The following is a 22,751-nucleotide window of genomic DNA, read 5'->3' as shown; positions in this document are numbered from 1 at the left end:
GCCAAGCCACTGCTTGGTGTCAAGGCCGCTTCCCCAGGCCCAGCAGGTTTCGGCGGGGAATCGGGCTAGGCTGGCATCCTGCTCTCTGCGGTGGGCTGGCCGCACTCACGGCCTCAGGCTCACCCAGCAGTTACCCGTGATCATGGGCTTTGCCCACGTCTCTGAGGCCTGCCGGGCCCGGCCGTTAGCCATCCCCTCACAGGGAGCTGTCTCTCATTAACAGCCTCCCGAGGACAGGGAACAGACCGCAGGCCGAGGAGCCATACAGATATTTTGAACTTGTGGAAAGACAAGGGTATCAGCTTGCTGCCACTTTCATGTGCCCTTGCTTCTTCTGCCCCCCACAGAACTCAAAACCATCCACGTGCACCCCAATCCGAATGAATCCTACTCTCTGAGCCTCTTTAACTTCTGGTCAAAACCACCTATCTGGTAACTATCTATTTGATGTCTCCCCCATTAGGCTCAAAGCTCCTGGGGACCAGGTGCAGGCTGGAGGTCCCTGTCCCCTCCCAGTGCTAAGTGTATGGCCAGAAGCAGCGTTTGAGAAAATAATTTTAATAGGAAAGCAGGCAGGCACACCTGTTCTGTGTGCCAAGCTGAGAATATTGGGTTTGGATATGATCACAGAGGATTACAAGAATTAATTTTATTTTACCTAACATTCTTAGCATTCCTGCCTCTAGAATCTCTAGAATTCAGCATGCAAATGTATGCTCATAGTGCAAATTGGAGCATGCCAGATTAATGGAGGAAATTCTAGTCCCCTCACTTTTCCCAGAATCCTATCTCGCTCACCTGAGATCCCCTATTTATTTGCCAAGGATGCACTAAGGAGTAAATTGCAATTCAGGAAGGAACTCTAGGGCTGGGTGGCTGTGACCAGTGTCTCCTCTCTGCTGGGTGGAAGGAGGGAGACACTGAGCACTGGGGAGCAGCCCTCTGGGGAGTGTGGGGGCTCGGGCAGCCACCGGAGGCCACACTGCTACTCTGGTCCCGGCTCAGTCCTCCCTGGGATGCAGGCTACTGCACATGTGTGATATTAGTCTGTACTGTCCTCATGTGTCCGGATTTAATGAGATTCTTTGAGCATTGTTAATAAACAATGCTTGACCTTTTAAAGAGTGGCAGCGCTGTACCGTTTTATTTCACGAAAGAGGGCCCTATCCAACACGCCATTTGGTATAGTTATTGTTCCATTTTCAAATAAATTTAGTTCTAGAGATAAACTTATACTGCGACTCTCACAGTATTCATCGAGGTCACTGGAGATGCTGGTCACTGAATAGTTCAGACAGGAAGTGACCCCTGACCTTCACGGTCACTCCTCATTATCTGAGTTCTTCCCTGGGTCTCTAGCTATGGCTGCTACCGCTGCCACCACGCCTGGCATCAAAGGACATTGCAGCTTGTCGCACTGTGTTGGCCTGACTGTGAACAAGTTCCTCTCCTGGTAATTCAAGCTAAATCCATATTGGAATTTGTAGGAGAGAGAGACTGCACGTAACCCTCTTTAGTCGGGTTTGCCTAAAGCATACGTGTTAGTGGTATGTCTGGTTCTATTTAGCATGGAAGTTCAATTTCTTTACCCGTGGCCCTTGACTAACATCTAGTGGCCATGGGGTAATGATGATAGTTATCAATACAGAGAGTGAAGCTGCACACACGATTTAATCTTTAAGTATTTTCTGTCTCTGGGGTCCACTGGCTGGAACATGTACCCTGTTATTCCTGAAACTCTTGGGATTGCTACCCTAAGGGACACATCCCACATCAGTTAGAAAGCAAAGATGATTGACATTTCCTGAGTCCAATGAATAGCTTGGTCCTTTTCAGTCCTGATGATAAGCCCCTCCTACTTCAGGGACCGCCTTTGGCCCAGGGGTGTTCTTTCCTGCTTCCTAATGCTACAGTCTTGCAACGTTTAAAATTACTTTAAACATAAACAACGACAGATAACCATTAGAGGAGAGTCATTCTTTTCCATTGTAAAAACAGAGCTGGGAATTGCCACTTTTCAGAGGTAAGAGAGAGACATATGGACAGAATACCAAGAGACTCCCCTTTGTCTTTTAACATTAAATCTAAATCATAAATCCGCAGATGAGAGACTCTTACGCTGGGAGCCTGTTTTGTTTTCTTTCTTCAGAAGAGGCATATGGAGGGTGCAGAGAGCACACACTCGAAAAACACATCCTTTCACTGCGCTTCCGTTTCCCCGTGGTAAACAGGGAGACTCCATGGCCTGGCCCCGAAGCTGATCACTCAGTGACTAGCCCGGTTCAGTGAGACTTCTTAGGGTGAACACTTGGATGGTTTCCATTATTTATGACACTTGCTGGTGTGTGGGTATAATAAGCTCTGGGCCTTCACTGTCTTGGCTTGGAATTAAGAAACTTGGGAAGTTACTAATATATATGCTACAACATGATGAACATAGAAAGCATAATACTACGTGGAAGAAGCAAGCCACAAAAGACCACATGTTGTATGATCCCATTTGCATGAAATGTCCAGAAGAGGCAAGTCCATACATGATGGGTGGTTGTCTAGGGCTGGAGCAGGTGTGGGGGGAGGGAGAGACTGCTAATGGATATGAGGTTTCTTTTTGGGGTGATGAAAGTGTTCTAAAATCAATTGTGGTAATGATCACACCATTTGTGAATATACTGAAAACCATTGAATCGTACACTTTGAGTGGGGGAATTTTATGATATGTGAATTATATCTCCATAAAGCTATTATTTTAGAAATCTGAGGAAGGCTGGGCCATAATGGTGTGGCTACTCCATAACCTCCCCTTCCCCCAGGAACCACCACCCAGGAAGGCGTGGGCAACCGCCACGGATGATGCCAGTGTGTGGCAGCCAAGGGGTCTGCCACCCTCATTGTCTCCGCCTTTCCCTTCTTCTGCCCGTCTCTTGCCTCAGTCTCCTGCTCTTCCCCAGTTCCTTTACCTCCCTATTCCTTTTCCCTCCTCTCCCTAACGGTCCCCCCAGTCAGTGGGCCTTCCTTGACCTCAGGAAGCTGAAAGGAGAGGGAACAAGAGAGTGAAAATTAATCGTAACTATGATAGTAAATTATTAGCATTACAAATTATTATTAGAGCAGTGCAGGACTTAATTTACTCTCCACTGCATCACTGTTTAGGGGATAATTATCCACATTTTATAGATGAAGAAACTGAGACTCAAACAAGCCGCGTGACATGCCCAGGTTGATTGGGGCACAACCAGAATCCAATCCCAGCCTGCCTGGCCTCAGAGACTATTCCTCAAAGCACGATAAGGCCTTAAACACGAGGCTGAGCTTGGTTATTTATTGATGAATTATAATAGGAGTCATTTGATGGGGCTCAAAACTGCAGTATCTAACATCTCATCGGTTGGCCTGATATTTATGGACCTTTATGGGTGATATCTGTGTGGCTCTTCCATTCATTATGGCTTTCATTAAGACTCTAATCCTGTTTAGAAGCCTGTTTGTCATTTTTTACTCCTCCGCTTAATCTTGGGCAGCCCTAATCCTTCTTCCCTACCAGCCACGGGGAGACAGCTCCCGATGGTGTCCCGGCTCGGCTGGGAGTGGGGCAACGAGTTGGGGCAGGAACGTCTGTGTGTCATGAGTGTGTGTGACATGAATATGTGTGTGGGATGTTGGTGTGAGCGTGAGAGGCATGTGTGAAGTGTGTGTGGTGTCAGTGTGTTGGTGTGACATGTGTGTGTATGGTATGAATGTGTGTTTGTACAAGAGCAGGCGTCTGCGGAGTGACGGTGAGCGTGTGTGTCCGGGGCTGTCATTCATCGCGTCATTGCTCAGAGGCGCGAGGATTCTTGAGTTGAGGCCTAATCATTTGTTCCCAAAGCAAAGACACTGTTTCCCACCCACACGTGCCAGGCTCTCACCCCTGAGGTGACTTCATCCCTCCCAGACGGACATGGAGCCTCTGCTTAGCGTTCCCAGTGAGGGAACTCGCCTCCATCCCGAGGTGATCTGTTTATAGAAAACGTTTTCCATTGGGCTAGTCTTCCTTGAGGGAGGCCTGGCGTCCCTTTATTTTTTAGATTCTTAGTTACAATGGCTACTGACAAGGAAAACAAGAAATCTTTATTGTGTCCTTTGTTGTCCCCAGAGACACCCCAAAGCCCATTCTCCCTGCTTTGGCTTTGGCCGTTTTCCTGCCCGGAGACTTCCTCCTGCCCCTTCTCAGCTCCTTCCTCCTCTTAGAGTCTTCGCTGCACCTCATCCACCCTCGACTCTCACCTTCTCTGTCCCCAAAGGGTTGTAAGAGTCACAGTCTTTAGCCCTTAAAATCTTCTGTCTGAGGGTCAGCTAGAACGCTGGTAGACCCACACTACACATTCCAACTCTATTTCGCGGGGACTTTGGGCATCAGGGCCGCCACATGCAATGGTTCGGGCTGTGTGCTGCACAGAGGAGTCTGGCTCAGGGCAAGTGGGGCTGAAACCAAGTCCTCACTCATCTTACCAACCCTTACCTAGAGGGGGCGCCCTTTGCAAATTGCACAAAAGTATTGGCAAGAGGTGGCCCAGAAAGGGAGCCCCAGAGGGTTCAAGCTTGTTGTCTGAAGGTCCCCGGTAGCAGCCAGAAGGATGCTTAATGAGAGACAAAGGGTGCGGCCCACGGCCCTCATGTGACTGTCCCTAAGGACCCTCCGCCCTCCGAGGAAGCCCATCGCCCTGTGATCACCACATAGCTCCACGTGCCCTGGTCTGGCTCCAGCTTCATTTTCACTTCCCAGTACCTGCCTTTTAAGAGTTCCAAATCTTTTTTCACATCTTTGTCATGTTCTTCCGACGAGCTCGCTGGCGCTAAGAGGACAGAGAGCGTGTTTCCGGCTCCTTGGCTTCAGCCGCCCCTGTGACACTGTCCGAGGACTCTGCCCCTGCCCCTCAGCGGGGGCCAGATCAGCGTTGCTGAGACTGAGCCACCACCTGGAGGGGCAGAGAAACAGGCATCTGTGCTCTGAGCCTTGCCCTCCCCAAACACCAGCTCAAGCAGGAGGCTCAGGGAACACATACCCACTCCGCCTCCCTCCAGCTCTGGACCTAGTTACCTGCAAAATGTCCCTAAGGATTCAAAAGTTCTGGAGCCCTAGCTGGTTTGGCTCAGTGGATAGAGCATCAGTCTGTGGACTAAAGGGTCCTGGGTTCGATTCTGGTCAAGGACACATGCCTGGGTTGTGAGCTCAATCCCCAGTTGGGGGTGTGCAGGAGGCAGCCAATCAATGGTTCTCTCTCATCATTGATGTTTCTATCTGTCTTTCCCTCTCCCTTCCTCTCTGAGTTCAATAAAAATATATTTAGAAAAAAAAAGTTCTGGAAAAAAGTCAGTCCTTCCCAGCATCTCTCTCTAGGGTGACACAAAGAGCCGGACAGGGAAATTACGCGGCCCCAGCCCTTCACCAGATTAACCTTTAGTCACCACGTAGTGACTGATGGATTGGGTTTCTGATGTGCAGTGGCTGTGCAGGGACTTACACTTTACCCCCCTGGTGGACAGGTGTGTGGTTGGATGAGAGGCAGGTGCGTGTGAAGGCGGGGCATCCCGGGAAAGGGCCTTTGGCTGGCTCTGTGACATGGTGGCCGGGGCTTTCCCCTGCAGAACAATGCATGAGGCAGGTCTAGCCTGCAGCAGCGGGAGAACTCTCTCTGCCTTTTGTTCCTGACGACCCCCCAGCCCGGCCTCGGCCTGACTCCCTCCACTTCGATCCCCCTGTTAGCATCTGTGCCCTGTGCCCCCTCGGCACGCTCTCACACTCCACAATGAGCCATTCAGGCAGTCACCAAATAGCAGTATCCATGCTCCAGCCCCACGGGCCTGAGATGATAATGCATCACCCGCGGTGCGTATCCAGATTACGCTCAGGTGGTTAAAAGTCCAGGTCTAATTAGAGTTCCAGGGAATCGAGCCATTGTATTATTAATGATTCGCCGGCAATGTTCTGATTAAAACAGTAATTTTAATAAGCACAGCTCGATGCTAAGTGTTCACTGAGCATCTAATTACATCAGTTATAACTCCAAAATTATTTAAAATTCCCCCCCTTTTTTTTCCACCAGACCTGGCGTGCACCAAATATAATAGAGACTCCGACAACGCGGTGATTATTTGTCCTAATTAATTTCCTAAGCACCTGGTTAAAAAAAAAAAAGGAAAAAATCTTTGTCTCTCTTCCAACTCCCTATGTACCCCTCCACCCCTTTCTATCTTCAGAGGCATAGTGACATCAGGTACATTTGAGGTCATCATTAAGGAGGCCACAGATAGAAAGCAGGGAGGAAGGTGAAGTCCCTGCCACCAGTCCCCAGGCAGGGGGAGGCTGCAAAGCCCTAACCCGCTCCCCGCTCCCCACTCCCCTGCCCCCAGCACTCAGGCTGGGCTGGGCGCTGGGCTGGGCAGGCACGGGCACCAACGGACTCCTGACCAGGAGCCAGTTCCTTCCAGCACCCTGCCCTCATTAAACCAGCTTCGGGTGGCATCGCCCATGACTGTGCTTTTATTTCTTGGAAGACAGAGGCAATGAATGGGTCATCAGGTCCCCAGTGTGGCAGTTCTCAACTTCTTTGGACCTATGAGCTACTTGGGTTGAAAAGAGACTTCACCCCTCTCTGCTCCTGAGAGGGGCCCCAGGATTTCAGCGAGAATGGTCCACTGAGCCATCTGAGAGTTGACGACCCGAGTTTGATATTTTTAAAAATCGTGTTATCAGTAAGTTATCATCCTGTCCCCGGAGGTCACACCCATAATCCCCCGGATTTGTCCAGTAAGCCTGATCTTGAACCATGCAGTGTCCTGCCCTCACTGCCTGTGACCCTCACGACCGGGTCAGGAATGGCAGTCCATGGCGTTCTGAGGCCCAACCAGTGTTCTGGGAGATAGAATCAAAACACTGCTTTATGTTGTCCCCGACGGCCCCCTTTCCCCAGGTCCCGGGCAGCCTACGTGGCTCAGCCAGTCACAGCTGGATAAGTCTCAGGTGCAGGCCCATCTCAGTTCAGAATCATCAAGTCCCTCTCCAGCCCCAAAGTGAAACTCTGAACTTGACTGAAGCTCAGACCTCCCCCCAGCCCTCCTCTAGCGGCTGCACTCCCCACTTGCAGCCATGCAGGCTGGAGGCCTGTTTTCCCTCCTTTTCACCCTTCTCTTCCCCGACTGGATCTGTCCTTGCTGTCCCCTTCCTCGCTTGAACTGGGATTGTCACAGGGAGGCTCTCCGAGCTGGCTGATGACGCTGGTTTTCGGGGCTGGGTCCCTCCTGGCCCTTGGACAGCCTGGGCTGCAGCTCCCAGCAGGTGGGCGGTGCCTCCTGCTGTCCCGCCCCCCGCCCTCAGCCCTGATTGTCCCTCCACATAGATGTTTAATTAGCGTTTCAGGGAATCGAGCCATTGTAGTATTAACACTTAGCATCGAGCTGTGCTTATTAAAATTACTGTTTTAATCAGAACCTCCAGGGGCAGCTTGGACGGGCCAGCTCTCCCTCCTGAAGCACTTCCCGGTCCTCGCCTGCCACTGTCACAGGGGTGGGGAGCTCAGTGACTTCCCCGCGTCCTGCCTTCACTCTGCCTCCTGGGAGCTCACCCACCTGCCCTCTGGACATCCTGCTTTCTGGATTCTCCTGTCCACTCTGTCCCCTCCAGTCCAGTGAGTGCCCCTCAAGCTTTCCGGGTGTCCCTACTGAAGGGTGGGTTAGGTGACAGCATCCCAGGGCCTTCCTCCAAGCAGCTCACAAAATCCTCTTTTTATTCCCGGACCGTTTTATTTCTGCGAGCTGGGTCCGGGGACCCAGGATGAAGAACAGAGGAAAGGTGAGCCTGGGTCTTGAGAATCAACTCTGAAAGTCGAGGGCCAGGCTGCCCCTTCGCTGCTGCACGCAGCATTCATTGTATCTCGGTGCCTGGGAGGATGCTTGAACTTGGACATCCAGTGGTATTTACAGATGTGGACACTGAGGCTCAGAGGGCTGAAGCGGCTTGCCCCGCGCAGATGAGCACAGGGCGAGGCCGGGCCAAGTTCTTCTGACTGAACAGTCGTGTCCTTTCCCTGACACCATGCGCCTCTGCTGGGGTATAAACAGTGAGTCCATTAAAAAATAAAAGCCTCCACGTCACCTAATGGATCCCAGCAGAATGCCAGGGGCCTCAGCCACACCTAGACAGCCTTCCTGTAGCTCAGTACGTTTACTTAAGGAGCTTAAAATAAAACCTGGATCACTGGGCAAGTGTGATTAGCTTCTCCGCGGGTGTTTATAGACCTATTTTGTGTAAGAAACTGAGGTGGGAACACACAGGGATAGCTCATCTGAAGAAATAAAGAGCCGAGTCCTAGGAGCCACCTGAAAAGAGGGAGAGCTAAGGAGAGTTTAAAAGTTCACTGGAGTCCTGCCGCCTGGGCCGAACCTGATTCTAAATTCAGAGGGAGGTCCCAGCGGCTGGTCAGGAAAGGCCACATGGAGCGGGGAGGGCCTCGGGATGTGCCCAGGAGCAGGGAGGGAGGGGAGATCTTCTGAGGAGCAGGAATGTGAGAGCGAGTTAAGGAGGCAGGATTGTGTAGAGTCTGAGAGGAGGCCGGCTGGCTAGGGTGGGGGCTGACGCTGACAGACGGAGCCTAGAGCAGAAATGGGGAGCAGAGGTGGAAATGGGGAGCAGAGGTGGAAAAGCTGAAAGGTGAGGCTGCGGTGTTTGGACTCTAAACTTCATTCAGGAGGCAGTTTTTCTTGTTGTTTTGATTTTGTTTTTTGTATTATTGTTCTTGTTTTAGCTGAAGCTGTCATTACAACACTGCCTCTTGGAAGCCTTCCCTGATTTGCCCTTCTTCTTTGCTCTGAGAGCTAGCTAGCTGTCCCACATCTCCGCCATAGTGCTAATATTTCATTACAGTTCAGAGGTTTGTCTATCTTCCTGGCAACATTCTAAGTACTTCAGGATCAGAGCCATGTCTGGTCATCTTTTGAACTTCCTACCTGTGCAGAATATAAAGCAGGTGCATAGTACATATTTGTTAATAACAAGGAACAGCTACATGTCAGACCCTGGGCTAAGCATTTTCTAACCTGGACCTCCTCATGCTAAGAGGCAATTTGGTGTAGGAGTTCAGAGCGTGGTTTCTGCAGGCAGCCTGCCTGGGTTCGAATCCCAACTCGACAACTTACTGGCTATGCGACTTTAAGTGAATTCACTAAGACTCTCTGTGCCTCTGCTTCTTCCTCATCTGCAAATAGTAGGTCTTATATAAGTATGTGCCATTATTACCACCCTGTCACAAATCAACCACTGAGGCTGAGAGCTGAGTAACGGGCCCACGGCCACACAGCTAATGAGCAGGGGGCTGGGATGTGGCCCCGGGAGTCTGGCTCTAGGACCCCTGCTCTCACCCATTACCCCTTTGAGAAGGAAAATGAAGATGTACAGAATACATCTAGCGAGGATGTGGCCTGCAGCTGGGCAGGCAGAGGGAGGCTGAAGGAATACAATGACAGGGACGGACATGGGACACATCGTAAAAGAAATGCAAAACTTCTCCTTTCCCTTCTTCCTGTTCTGTGCCCATGACCCTGACCTCCCACGATCTTCCCTCAGATCATTTTCCCTGTCAGCAGCCTTGCCCTAATACATGTCCATGACTGGGATTCTCCCTGCATGTCTCATGGCTGTTCTTTGCTGATGCCCTTCTCCCCTCATAGAATGTCCTTCCTCCACTCCTGTCTATGAAAGTATCACCACACTTTCAAGGCTGCCACCAATGAGGACGCCTTCCTGGTTCCTTCAGCCAGAAGTGATCGCTCCCAGCTCAGAACCTCCTGTGACATCTTTCACTTTCTAGCTTTCCGACCAGAGGGTATGCTTTTTGGAGGGACTGTGAGAACAAGGCTAACTCGTATTTGTGCCACCACAGGGCAAGACTTGACACCGGCTCTGTTGAATCAATGAATAGATGAATGAAGGATGCATTCCTAAATGAACTAATGAATGAGTACATGAATGACAAAGAAACAAATGAACAAATTATAAGTACTGAGTGTATTTTAACCATATGCAGGTCTACTCAGTTATAAATTAAGTCTACCTGAGTGTAGATCCATAAGGCCAAGTCAATCAACCCATATCGACTAGTTCCCAAGTACAGAGCACTGTGTCCCTGTAGTCATTGCTGCCTCAGGGGGATGGTCTTGTCTGTACGGGTTCCCGAAAGCAGCACAGTGTCACAGGATTCAGCAAAGCATGGTTCTGCCTTCCACGTCTCCACCTTGCCAGGGTTGCATGAATGAATGAATGAATGAATGGCATGAATGAATACACTTGCTCTATTCAGGAAGGAAATTTAAATATACCTGCAGGAGACGTTTTTTGCCTTAGACATTTAACATGTACTCTTATCCTCCATCTCTCTCTCTCTCTCTCTCTCTCTCTCTCTCTCTCTCTCTCTCTCTTTCTCTTTCTCTCTCTCTCACACACACTCATCCACTTATCTACTAATTTGTCCCAGGAAGCTGTGAGTGACAAGAAAAGGCTCTCTGTCCTTCCCAAAGGTGCTAGCCACTTGGCATACTAAGAAAATACGACAGACTATTTTCAGATCCAATATGGCAGGGAGGACAAGATGGCCACGCCTTAGATCCGTGGTCGGCAAACTGCGGCTCACGAGCCACATGCAGCTCTTTGGCCCCTTGAGTGTGGCTCTTCCACAAAATACCACGGCCTGGGCGAGTCTATTTTGAAGAAGTGGCGTTAGAAGAAGTTGAAGTTTAAAAAAATTGGCTCTCAAAAGAAATTTCAATTGTTGTACTGTTGATATTTGGCTCTGTTGACTAATGAGTTTGCCGACCACTGCCTTAGATGATTAGAAAGGAAAGTTGCGAGATGGTTGAAGAAATGTGCTACATGGGGTCCAGTGGAAACCAGAATTCTGGATTACAGCATGAGATTCCAGTCGTTTCTTGTCTACTTTGACTTATAGGGCAGACAGCTGAGGCAGAAAGGTGGAGGAACCACTTCAGATCCAGCGTCCATGGGTAGGGCTAAGCCAGCTGTGTTTTTTCTTATGCACACAGCTGCTGACTGGGGTGTACTAAATAAGGACCTGAGTAGTTGGGCTTGACAAAATCCGATTCCATCTTATACATCATTTGGTAGGAGTGCTCTCCCTAGATCCAGGTGACCTGGGAACTTCAACTTGAGGTTCCTTCAGAACCTCAGAAGCAGATTTCAGGGAGGGCATTTAGGATAGAAAAGTAACACACAAAGAACCCCTGAGATTGTATCAATAATCATGAGTGCCAACATCAGAACCAGAGGTGAAGTTGGGCACCAGGAGGCGGACATCAGGCAATGCCAAAGGGAGGGTTATGATCTCCTTCAGAAGCAGTGAGTCCTAAGGCCCCACTTTCCCTCTTAAAGTAGGATTTCCTGAGTCCTCATCTCACACATTACTAACATTAGTCCCTGCCTGCTACCCAGACCGCAGCAAAGGTGTGCTTACCCCAGTTCTCTGACCAGCCTCCTCTGGGGCCCTGATGATTCACACCCAAACCCCACCTTGCTAAGCTCATGAATCATAGATGCTTCACAGAGAATGTGAGACCAACTGGAGCTCCAAACCCTCTCATCTTGCTCTCCTGGTTGACTGGAAGGCAGAGGAACCAGAAGTTAGTTGGCAGAGTGAGGCCCAAAGGCCAGGACTTTTAGCCAGATGCCCAGCTCTTAGATAAAATCAAGCTCTGTGTGGTAAGGGTAGACGTGGTCTCTGCATCCAGGGTCCTCACTAAAACCGCCTGACTGAACAGAAGTGTGAGATGAATGAATGGGGGGTGGGTGGTGATAGGGGCGTCCCTGACGTGTTACTCCGTCCTGTTGCCATCACAACTTTTCCCTCCCACGGCAGATGAATCGATGTCAACCTTAAAGGGAGCTTTGTGAGACCTGGCTAATCCCGGGCATCTGGTTTCCAGATGAGAGATCTATTTTAGTTATTCCTTAAGCCCTATTTCCCAAATCCTTCTCATCTCTCATTTCCTACCCCACCTGCTTTTCCCAACTGAATAAATCCACTGTTGCCATGGAGACAACATAGTATTAGCATCTCTGCTTCTTCGTAGATCCTTCCAAACCCGGGACTAGAAAGGGCCCTACTCCTGACTCCCTAGTACTTCCGGCCCAGGAGCCCCGTCTGAGAAACTACAGTATGGTATTGGGCATATCTCTTCTGCCCATTTGGTTTCCTCGCCTCTTTGTATGTTGTCCTTATCCAAGTTCCCCTTCTTCCTTAGGAGACGAAGCTTAGGTGGACGTCTTGCAGCCAGGGATCCTGAGTGTCCATGCACTTCAGGCCTTCAGAAGGGATCATGTCATCAATAAGGACAATAGTTTGAGGGGCTGTGCTGCTCTCCACACAAAGGGCAGATATAATTCTCCCCACAAGATACATCGGCAGTCTCAGACCAAAGAGCCTCGGTGGCTGGCTCAAGGTCACCCAACCTGTGGGGGCAGAGCCTGGGCAGGAGCCCTCCCAGCTTCCTTGTGCACACACTGCCACCTTCGGTGGGGGCTGCCTAGAGAGACTGAGCATGACAGCTACCACTATTGAGCACCAACTGTATGCAAGGCCCTTGGTGCACAGATGTCACTTAAGCCTCAAAACAACCTTGTGAAGTTGATATCATTATGGTCACCACTTCACAAAGAAGGAAACTGAGGCTCAAGGAGGTCTGAGAATTTAATGTTGTACAGATAGGAGTTGGATTTGAAAATGAGGACTGACTCTTTCAAAGTCCGCCTTCTCAACCAGAATAAAATTTGGCCTTTACCTAAAAAATAAAAATAATTAAAAAAAAAAAAAGATTCAAGAGGGGCCGCTCCCCTAGCACTTACCAAAAAGATAAAATTCCACTCTTTGGGGCCAGACATGTCTTTCCCAGTCGCCCTCTCCCCTTTGACTCCTGTAGGACCCTCTGCTGGGTTTTATGAATGAGGAGGGAGAAAATGTCATTGAAAAGTTCAACAACTTCAGATTCCACTTCTCTGAGTGATAGATAGCTTTAATTACTCTAAATTACTCAGCCACTCCACTCTTATCCCCAAGTCATTAGAAATAGATTTTCTCTCTGAACTCCAGTCCCCTCTCAGGTCTCCAGAGAGTCAGGAGTTCCCAGGAGACACCCGGGGTCATCTTCTGACCAGAAGGTTGCATGTTGCTTTAGCTGCAGTTGCAGGCTCCAGAACCTCTCGCTGGCTTCCTGGGGGTTCCTGTCTCCTTTTTCTTGATGACCTTGGTGATGTAATTGTCACAGCTCAGAGGACAGCAGGGGGGCTGGGCTGGTGTTTATGAGGACTTACGGGGATCTCACAGATGACTATTGATTTTTAAAGAACTGGATCTAACACTGGGGACACACAATAGTGAGTTCTTCACATGAATTACTGGGGAGTAATTCGTAGACGAGACCGAGGCTGAAAATGTGAGCTCAAGGGTCCTCCCTGAGGTGCAGGTGAGATGGGTGAGACTGGCATTGCTGTTTCCACTTGAAAGATGAGGAAATGGAGGCTTGAGGAGGTTAACTGGCTCGCCGAGGTCACACAGCTAACAACTGGCAAGACGGGGACAGAACACCCCTGCCACCTTCACTGCCCTTGCTGAGTCGCCCTGGCATTCCTGGGGGGCTCTGGACGGAAACGTGCAACCTGCTGAGAGCCACTTTCCTTAGTGTGCTGGTCCTGGCAGCTGAAAAGCACCCAGCAGGGCTTTTCCACCCTCCCTGACCTCTCTCCCTCTTCCCCTCTGGTTCCATCCCTCTGTGGTCCGGCTCAGGATCCACCTGCTGAATGTGGATAGCGGACAGAGAAGAGTAAAAAAGCTAAGGGGCATGCTGTGGTGGGGGATAGAATTGCACTGTCAACAGCCTCAGCTCATGCCAGCACCCCATGTCCATGGCACCCCATGTCCAGGAGGAAGCAAGGTGACTGAGAGCCAACCCTTAGGGCAGCCCCAGGAGAGGGGCCTGCCCTCTAGTGATGCCTCTGTCTCCACATCACTCCTTAGCCTGGGAGTCGGACAAACCTGAACTAAGTCTGTTTCTGACGCCCATGAGATGGGTGACCTTGGGCAGGTTACTTAACCTGAGACTCAGTTTTCTAATAAGTGGGCCTAGTATTACTTCCCCTGCAAGGTTGGTATAGGGATTGAATGAGATAAAATAGGCAAAGGGTCTGACATGCAGTAAGCGCTGGAAAAATAGCTATTATTATTATTAGTTACTAGAGGCCCAGTGCATGAAAATTCATGCACTAGAGAGGGGGGTCCCTCAGCCCGGCCTGCCCCCTCTCACAGTCCAGGAGCCCTCAGGGGTGGGAGGTGACCTGGCAATCAGGGGAAGGTGACACCCCTATCTCACCTCTGCTGCTGCCACTGCCGGCAGTGCAAGCCTTGGCCAACCTTGGTTACCTGAGCCTCGGGCAGCCCTGAGTGGCTGGGGGGCTGAGGGGACTGGGGAACTCCGGAGGCAGGCGTGCGGTGCAGCCGGACCCACCTGGGGTCAGGCCCGGCCTTGCCACGCGCCTGCCGCCCCAGCGGGGCTGAGGGGACTGGGCGCCACCATCTTGTGGCTGTGGGCACCGCCATCTTTGAGGGCGTGGCAGTCAATTAGCATATCCCCTCCTTATTGGCTGTGGGTGTTACCATCTTTGTGAAGGTGTGATGGTCAATTAACATATTCCCTCTTTATTAGATAGGATTATTATTATTTATTATTATTAATATCCCTGCTGCTCCATTCTGTTCAACAAGTTCCATCAACTGCCCAGCACTGAGAAGGAACCTGCCAGCCATCAGCCAGAGACCTCAGTCCCCATCTCTCCCTTCCTCAACCCCCAGGAGGAGGGGATCCCCTTGCTGCCTCAGCACCCCCTCCACACCCACTCTGCATGGGAGACTGAGATTGAGATGCTGCTTCAGGCAGCCAGAGACAATGGGCTCCTTCCCCTTTAAGGACAGTAGAGAGGATGGGTATTTTTCCGTGGGACTTGCTGAGCCAAAGGGGATATCACTGGAGGCCTGTCAGGAGCCCGGGGAGCCTGGCCCACCCCCGGAGTGTCCCCTTTAGCTTTGGTGCTTGAGAGAAACTGTCCAGAGCAGGGGGCTGGGCTGGGCCTCCCTGATTGCCCATCTGCTCGTGTCCATCTCCTGGTGAGGACTCTGCCCCCGTCCCCATCTGGTGCAAAGGGAAGGACAGAGCCCCAAGCTCTGGGCCTCCCAATGCTCCTAGCACCTGTTGAGGAGATTTGGGGGAGCCTGTGAAGAGAGATCCACCCACCCATCCAGTCCCTCAACTAACAGCTGCCCGGTGCCAACAGCGCTGAGAGCGGTGGAGTCAGAGGCATGAGAGACAGACTCCCCTGCCCTCAGGCTGCTCCCCGCTTCCTGTTCCCTCAGCCTCCAACTCTTGGAACTGACACTGAACCGTCTCTCCCTCCTCACCCTCCAAAAGACGCCTCCTAGTATGTCACCATCAGGGGTGATGGAGGACTGTCCTCTGCTCACAGCAAGACCATGCCTAGGGTTGAGCCAGCCCTATGGGCCTGCCTCCTGCTGGTTCAAATGGAGCAGGAGGAGACCTAGCCTCTCTTCCTTCCTAGGGAGCTGTGCAGACCTGGGAGACAGGTGTGTGAAAGCACCTGGAGATGCTAAAACCCGCGCCAGGTGTTGTGGTTGTGTGCTGGACCTTGGTCCACACACCAGCCCTGGGCCTCAACCGAGTATGTAAATGAGCTTCAGATCTTTTCTTGAAAACAGGTTGGATTGGGTGAAAAGGAGAAAATAGGTCTGAGACCTACAAACTCCAAGGGAGAGAGCTTGGGCTGGCAGGCAGGGACCACAGGGAAGGTACAAAGGAAGGAGAGGGAGTCCGGCCAGTTGTGTTTCAGCTGCTGTGCGCTGTGCCCCAGGCCCTGGGGACCGGGGGGCTGCGGATCAGGCCAACTGCCTGCTCCAACCAGGCTGTGTGTGTCACCTCACACCCCTGCCACCTGGTCTCAGCACTGAGAAGGCCTCTGTTTCTTTCCTGGTGTCAGGAAGCAGGGGACACGTGTGGGGACAGGTGTACTATCTGGCAGGGGGAGCAGATTCCAGGGAAGCGGAGGGAAGGATTAAATGCTCAGTGCCCCAGGGGCCCCTCCAGCCGAGGGGGTGGTGGGGGACAGCTCTCCCTCATTCCTCCCTCTTGGCTCCCTTGCAGGATTACAAAGGAATCCCGCTGGCCTCTTGAACACCAAGTGTTTGTACCAAAACCCCCTGGGGCAAACCTCCACTCTGTCCTTTCATCCACAACTGTCTCTTGATTGCACGTCTATGGTGGCATCTATCCCACCGCATTGAGAGGCCCTGTTTCCTTAGTTTCATCCTCAGTCGCACCATGGGCTCCAGGAGGGCAGAGAATGCAGCCCATTGCCTAGCAGAGCACGCAACACCGCCCAGATGCTCAGTACACGTCTAAGGACTATGTGGGACCCAGGCTCCATCCACGGTCAGGGTCCTACGTGTTGTTCCGCTTTCAACCCCGGTGTCTCTGCGGCAGAGCCCTCCAGGTCCTCAGCACCAAGCGGCTCCTTGCAGGTGTCCACTCAGGGGCAGAGATGGAGCACGGATTCGCTGCCCCCAGTGCACTCCCGGAAGGGCTCCGGTGCCTCCCTCCGCTGTGGGAACGCCTCTCTGAAGAGCGATGGGTTTGCACCTAAAGGCAGTGCGTGCTCAGGGCCTCTGCCCAGGAAGGTAGTGGCTCCAGGGCCCAGAGGCACTTCTGCACTCACCCTGGGTGGCCCACACCCTGCGGGTCTGCCCGCTCTTCGGGATCTCTGGCAATGAGGCTGGCTCCAGCAGTCCCCTCAGTGACTGGTCCCCACAGCCAATAACAGTCCTGTGTCATGTCCCTCACTGTGCTGGGCCCGACACCCCCTAGGCGACCCAAATTTGCTGAAAGGAGAGAATCGGGAGGAACTTCCCCAAACTCTGCAAGCCCTGCTGAGCCAGCCCTTCCCACATAGACGTCCAGCTTCCCCGAATCCGGCCAAGGAAGGTACCAGAGATGGGGGGTCTGGGGCCAGAGGAGCCAAGAACACAGTATGAATCACCTTTAATTAAGAGTATTTCTTAAGTAAATGACTTAATAGGACAGTTACATTCATTAGAGGCATAATTACAAGACATGAGATCAAGCAGAGAAGAATGTGGAGTGTGAGGGTGGAATCAAGTCTGCTGCAGCCCCGTGGTCCCGGGGAGAAGGCGGTGGAGGGGCAGGAGAAGGGTGCCCTCCGACCCTGGGCTTCTCATCACCACACTCATTAAGGGCTACATGGGACCCAGCCACCCTCAGATCCCAGCACTCCGTGAAAAGGGTGGGGAGACGCAGGCATAATTAAAACGCAATCATCATAAACAAACACTCATTAAAGCCTCCTAGAGTGTCCCATTAAGCTCTGAGTCAGCCCTGACAGAGGCCACCTGAAACTCTTCCCTCCTAGAGCTTCCAGAGACAACTGCCACCCACCTTATCCCACCCCACCCCACCCCACCCCACGCCGCCAGGTCCTAGAGCAAGTGCCCACCTGTCCCCCGGAGGCTTGAACTTGGTCTTTTAGGGCCTCCATAGTCTCAGAGTTATTAAAACCGTTTCTTCCTTCCTGGACATAAAGCAATCCTCAGAGTACTCTCACTCACCTCCCCCCAAATCAGTCTAGTTCAGTCGTGGGCAAACTACGGCCCGCAGGCCAGATCCGGCTCGTTAGGCTGTTCTATCCGGCCCGCGGAGCCGAAAGGGCAGAGGGTTCTCTTGCTCTCCCCTCTGCTCCTTTACTTTGAATTTATATTAGTTCACACAAACACTCCATCCATGCTTTTGTTCCGGCCCTCCGGTCCAGTTTAAGAACCCATTGTGGCCCTCGAGTCAAAAAGTTTGCCCACCCCTGGTAGTTCCTTACAGAGCCCCACAGCAGAGTTTCATTCTGTTTCTTCCTGGCCCCAGGGCCCTAACATTCGACAAGATCTCCCCAAGATGTGAGGTGGTCTCTGTCAGTGGTTCTCAAACTTTAGCGTTCATAGGCATCGGCTGGAAAGCTCTGAGGACATTTCAGGGCCATCCCAAAGTTTCTGGCTTTTCTGTCTCATAAGCTCACAAGTTAATGCCAAGGGTGCTGGTCTGAGACCGATACGATGAGAGCCATTGTTCCTTAAGAGCCACAAGGCCACCTCTTTAAAAAATATATTTTTTATTAATTTCAGAGAGGAAGGGAGAAGGGAGAGGGATAGAAACATCAATGATAAAAGGGAATCATTGATTAGCTGCCTCCTGCATGCCCCACATCGGGGATCAAGCCCACAACCCGAGCATGTGCCCTTGACCGGAATCAAACCCGGGACCCTTCAGTCCACAGGCCAACGCTCTAGCCACTGAGCCAAACCGGCTAGGGCTGGCAGACATATTTTAAAAAGTGAGAAACAGCAGCTGAAATTAAAGTTAATTTTATTTAGCCCAATATTTACTAAATTTTTCTTTTCAACGTGTCAGTAAAAATTATTAATGTGGTATTTTATATTCTTTTTTTTCCGTGCTACATCTTCAAAAGCCAGTGTGTACTGTGAGTCTCCGGCACATCTCAGTCAGGACTGGCCACCTTCCAGATGCTCAGCCACACGGGCGAGTGGCTGTCCCACTGGACACTGTCGATGCAGATGTATTTTCTCTTTGCTCTGAATTCCCTCGGCCTTCTTTCCGCGCCTCTGTTAGGACACACATCACTTTGCAACTCGAAGATGATGGCTGTGTTGTAACGCTGCTGCTGTTTTTATGCCCCTGAAGTGCTTGGTGTGGGCCTGTATGTAGGACATGATCAATGAATATTGGCTGCCGACTGATGAATGACTGTCGCAGCCTGTGAATATAGCAAAGACAGGGAGCCCATGGTAACTAACATCTGACTCTGAGGGTCTCCTCCGGGTCCCTGGGACATTTCTTTCCTCTGGTTTGTATATGGCTGTTAGATCTTTGAGGATAGAGTCATTCAAGTTTTAGAACTGCCCCTCACCCCAATAAGTTTCCTGTTTCACTTTGCTCTTCAACTCCGTGCATTAAAAAAAAAAAAAAAAAAAAAATTCCCACCAGGAGGGCCCAGGAAACAGGAAAAATAGTTGTGCTATTGGTTTCATGTTTGGAGAAGAACAGGGTTCTCACTATCTCCGTGGTACTTGGCGTGAAAGTGGGCTTTGTTGCCGGAGACACTGCTCCCATTCAGGGCCCCCTTGCCCAGCTGCTGAGAGCCGGGCTGTGTTTTGACAGACGGGCCGAATGCAATGCAGACAGTTGTTTTAATTTCCAGCCAGATGCAGACATCACTCACACGGAGCCCGAAACCCAAGAAAGGAAGGCCGGGCAATGGGCTGCTGCTCTCAGGCCTCGGAGGGTGGGTGGGAGGGGGCCAGGCGGAAGCCGAGCAGGCAGCCGGGGTCACAGAAATCCCGAAGGCCTGAGTCCCAGGCCCGCAGAGGCACACTAGGACAGTGTATGGCAAGCACCTGTCAGAAAGGTGCTCCTGGTAGGAATCGCGGGCCTGGAGTCCGTGGTCAAGGGTTACTCCTTAAAGCAATGTGATAGCCGTGGCTGGTGGCGATGGCTGGATGTTAGCTTTTAACTGTACACGTTATACTGGACAAAAAGCAACAACAGTGTCAGGGAGGAGTTAGGTAAACGGTGGGAAACAGAATCCCGAGTGGCAGAAGTGGAAGGATGAAGTCAGCCCCTCCTCGGAGGGCAGGAATCCCTTCACAGCCCGACACAGGTCACTTTCACTGCTTACACATCCCACTGGGGGGCGCTCCTCTGGAAGCGAGGTCCGGTGCCTTATTGCATAGCCTTGCCTTTCTTCTGTTGAGCTTTCCTAACACTTTTCACCTGAGTCTTATTGCAGCCACACTGCTGCCCTTCAAACACTGAAAAACAGCCTCCACGGCCAACCCGAGCTTCGTCTTTTTTGAGCCAAATAAACAGGCCAAGTCCATCGGCTGTACTTGCGATGCCACATCTGGGTGCACCCCATTGTGACCTCCCTCTGGGAAGGATCCTTGGTTGAGCAACACCCCTCGTGGTGCAGGTTGCAAAGACGTGAGCGGGGAACCCCCCTGGTGTGGGGCAGCCTCTCTCAATCTTGACACTGTGTCTGTTTCTGCAGCCCATGAGCAAATTAGCCCCTCCAGCTATTCCATCGCCGTGTCAGGTCGTGTTGGGCATAGAGTCGACACAAACCCTCAGTTCTATTCCACATGAGCTGTTTCAAACCAGCTATCCCCCAGCCTCCACTTAAAGTATGAATTTTTAAAAATCAGACTGCAGGATTTTACATTTCTCCTTCTTGCATTTTCTATTTTTGTGATTAATGGAAGGTTAGGGATGTTTAAAGCGGATCATGTCACTCACTAACAGAAAAACCTTGAAATAGAGAATCTTAAGTGTTAGGTGGTAAGCATGAGGGGCGGGACAACAGAGAAAAAGACGGCTGTGAGGCTGGCGCCTTTGGTCTTGGGCTCTTGCCTACCTCCCACCAGCCTCACCTCCGCCCCGCCCATCCAGGGCGCACCCTACACGTGTGCATACTGCGCTTGATTACTTATGTGGGTGATGGTCTCTCAGCTTGGAATGCCCTTCTAGGTCCATTGTTTCCCCACTCACCTTTACAGCCTTCCTCCCGGCAGGTTGTACTGGGTACCCCTCTTTTAAGCTACCAGGGCACACACCCATCCCAGGCACAGTGGAGAGCAACTCGGTTTATAATTTCCAACTTCCACTGGACTGTGGGCCCTGCGGGGGCAGGATCTGTGTCCAGTGTGCTGTTGTTTCTCTCGGGCGAAGCATGTGAGCCTCCATACAGTGACATCTAACGAACATCTGCTGCCTGAGCGGCGTCAGGCTCCCTCCCAGCCTCTCGGGAGGATGCTGTAAGGCATCTCCATCAGATCCTTTGCCCCTGCCAGTGGCGGAACTCTGTGCTGCTGGACCGCAGGTTGCATTTTTACCTGAGCTCACACATCCAGTAGGTGGGGGACCTCTACGCCCTAACAAATGAGGAGCTGTTCCCAGCCATCAGATGTTTCTGCGGCCCAGCGGCCTCCTGACCCAGCCAGCAACAGATACCTAGGACATATCAAACGGAAAACTTCAATCTCCTGCCCCTCCTGCCCAGCCTTAATGTTGCGCACCTGGGCACGTAGGGGTGCGTAATGTCCAAACAGGCCCAGCTCAAGCCCTGCAGGGCACAACCGGGATGCCAGGAGAAGTTGGCAGGGGCTGCAGTCTTGGGGGGAAGGAGGGGAGAGCGTGGGAAGCTTGATCTGAAAACCCCCACTTTCCCCAGAAAGGCAGCTCATCTCTGTGGATGTTCCCATTTAGCCAGACTTTTCAGATGATGGGACATTTACTAAAGAAACGGAATTCAGACATCAGAGAATGGGATAATTGGATCCAGGTGGTATGTTTGGTCGGCTGTAAAGAGACTGTGCCACATGATGAATATTATTTGATAGGAAAAGTTTCTGCTTCTCTCCCTTTTCAAATGTGTTCTGTGCAAGCAGGATGTCTCAGCCCAAGCCCAGCTGAAAGCTCTTCAGAGACGAGTTGGAGGCACGCGATAGCCTTTTAGCAGAGTTAACCATTTTCGGCAGCTCTCACGAGGACTGTAGTGCAGGCAGAAGGCCACTGGAGGTTTGGCTTCATTGCTGGGAAGGCAGGAAGCCTTGACCTGCCACCTGAGAAACGCAGTCTGCTTAGCTGTGCCTACCTGTGCCAGGCAAACAGATGAGAACATGGAGGCCACCCCCCAGTGTCTCTGCTTCAGGGGTGGTGATGGTGCAAGTGTGGTGAGATTGTAGACGAGTCTGAATGCACATCGGCAAGGCCAGTGGTCGGCAAACTCATTAGTCAACAGAGCCAAATAGCAACAGTACAACGATTGAAATTTCTTTTGAGAGCCAAATTTTTAAACTTAAACTTCTTCTAATGCCACTTCTTCAAAATAGACTCGCCAAGGCCATGGTATTTTGTGGAAGAGCCACACTCAAGGGGCCAAAGAGCTGCATGTGGCTCGCGAGCCGCAGTTTGCCGACCACTGGGCAAGGCGGCACTACCTGACCTAACCATGATCTCTCCTCTCTCCACCAGATCACCAGGGTCCCCGTGGAATCCTGTGAGCAGTACACGACTTGTGGGGAGTGCCTGAGCTCGGGGGACCCGCACTGTGGCTGGTGTGCCCTGCACAACATGTAAGTTTGGGACCGTTCTGAGAAAGGGCCAGGAATGCATAAGACCAGGTACTTTCCTGGGAGTGTCAACGAGGGATGTGACAGCGGTTTGCAGGGAGAGAGAGCTTCTGCTCTGCTGTGCCAGGAGCAGCAAGAAGAAGAGAGGTCACTGGGGGCCTCGTCCCACACAGCGTCTTTATCGCTCTGTCTTTCATTGCACTTTAAAATATATATATATATATATATATATATATATATATATATATATATATATATATATATATATTTATTATTGATTTCAGAGGGGAAGGCAGAGGGAGAGAGAGATAGAAACATCAATGATGAGAATCATTGATCGGCTGCCTCCTGCATGCCCCCTACTGGGAATCGAGCCTGCAACCCGGGCATGTGGCCTGGTGGGGAATCAAACCGTGACCTCCTGGTTCATAGGTCAATGCTCAA

At 51.4% G+C, this 22,751-nt stretch overlaps 1 protein-coding gene across 1 annotated transcript in view; it reads left to right on the top strand.

Annotated features, from left to right (window-relative positions):
* Window positions 1–22,751, top strand: part of PLXNA2 (plexin A2) — a 208,415-nt gene that overhangs the window by 110,431 nt on the left and 75,233 nt on the right. The window contains exon 5 of the mRNA XM_080648776.1: window positions 22,210–22,310. Within this exon, the coding sequence (XP_080504902.1) occupies window positions 22,210–22,310 (101 nt within the window). The remainder of the gene's footprint in view (window positions 1–22,209; window positions 22,311–22,751) is intronic.

Source organism: Plecotus auritus (genome assembly GCF_963455305.1).
Source record: "Plecotus auritus genome assembly, chromosome: 12".
NCBI lineage: Eukaryota > Metazoa > Chordata > Mammalia > Chiroptera > Vespertilionidae > Plecotus > Plecotus auritus.
The sequence above is the reverse complement of the archived record's forward strand: the minus strand, read 5'-3'. Positions and strand labels throughout refer to the sequence as shown.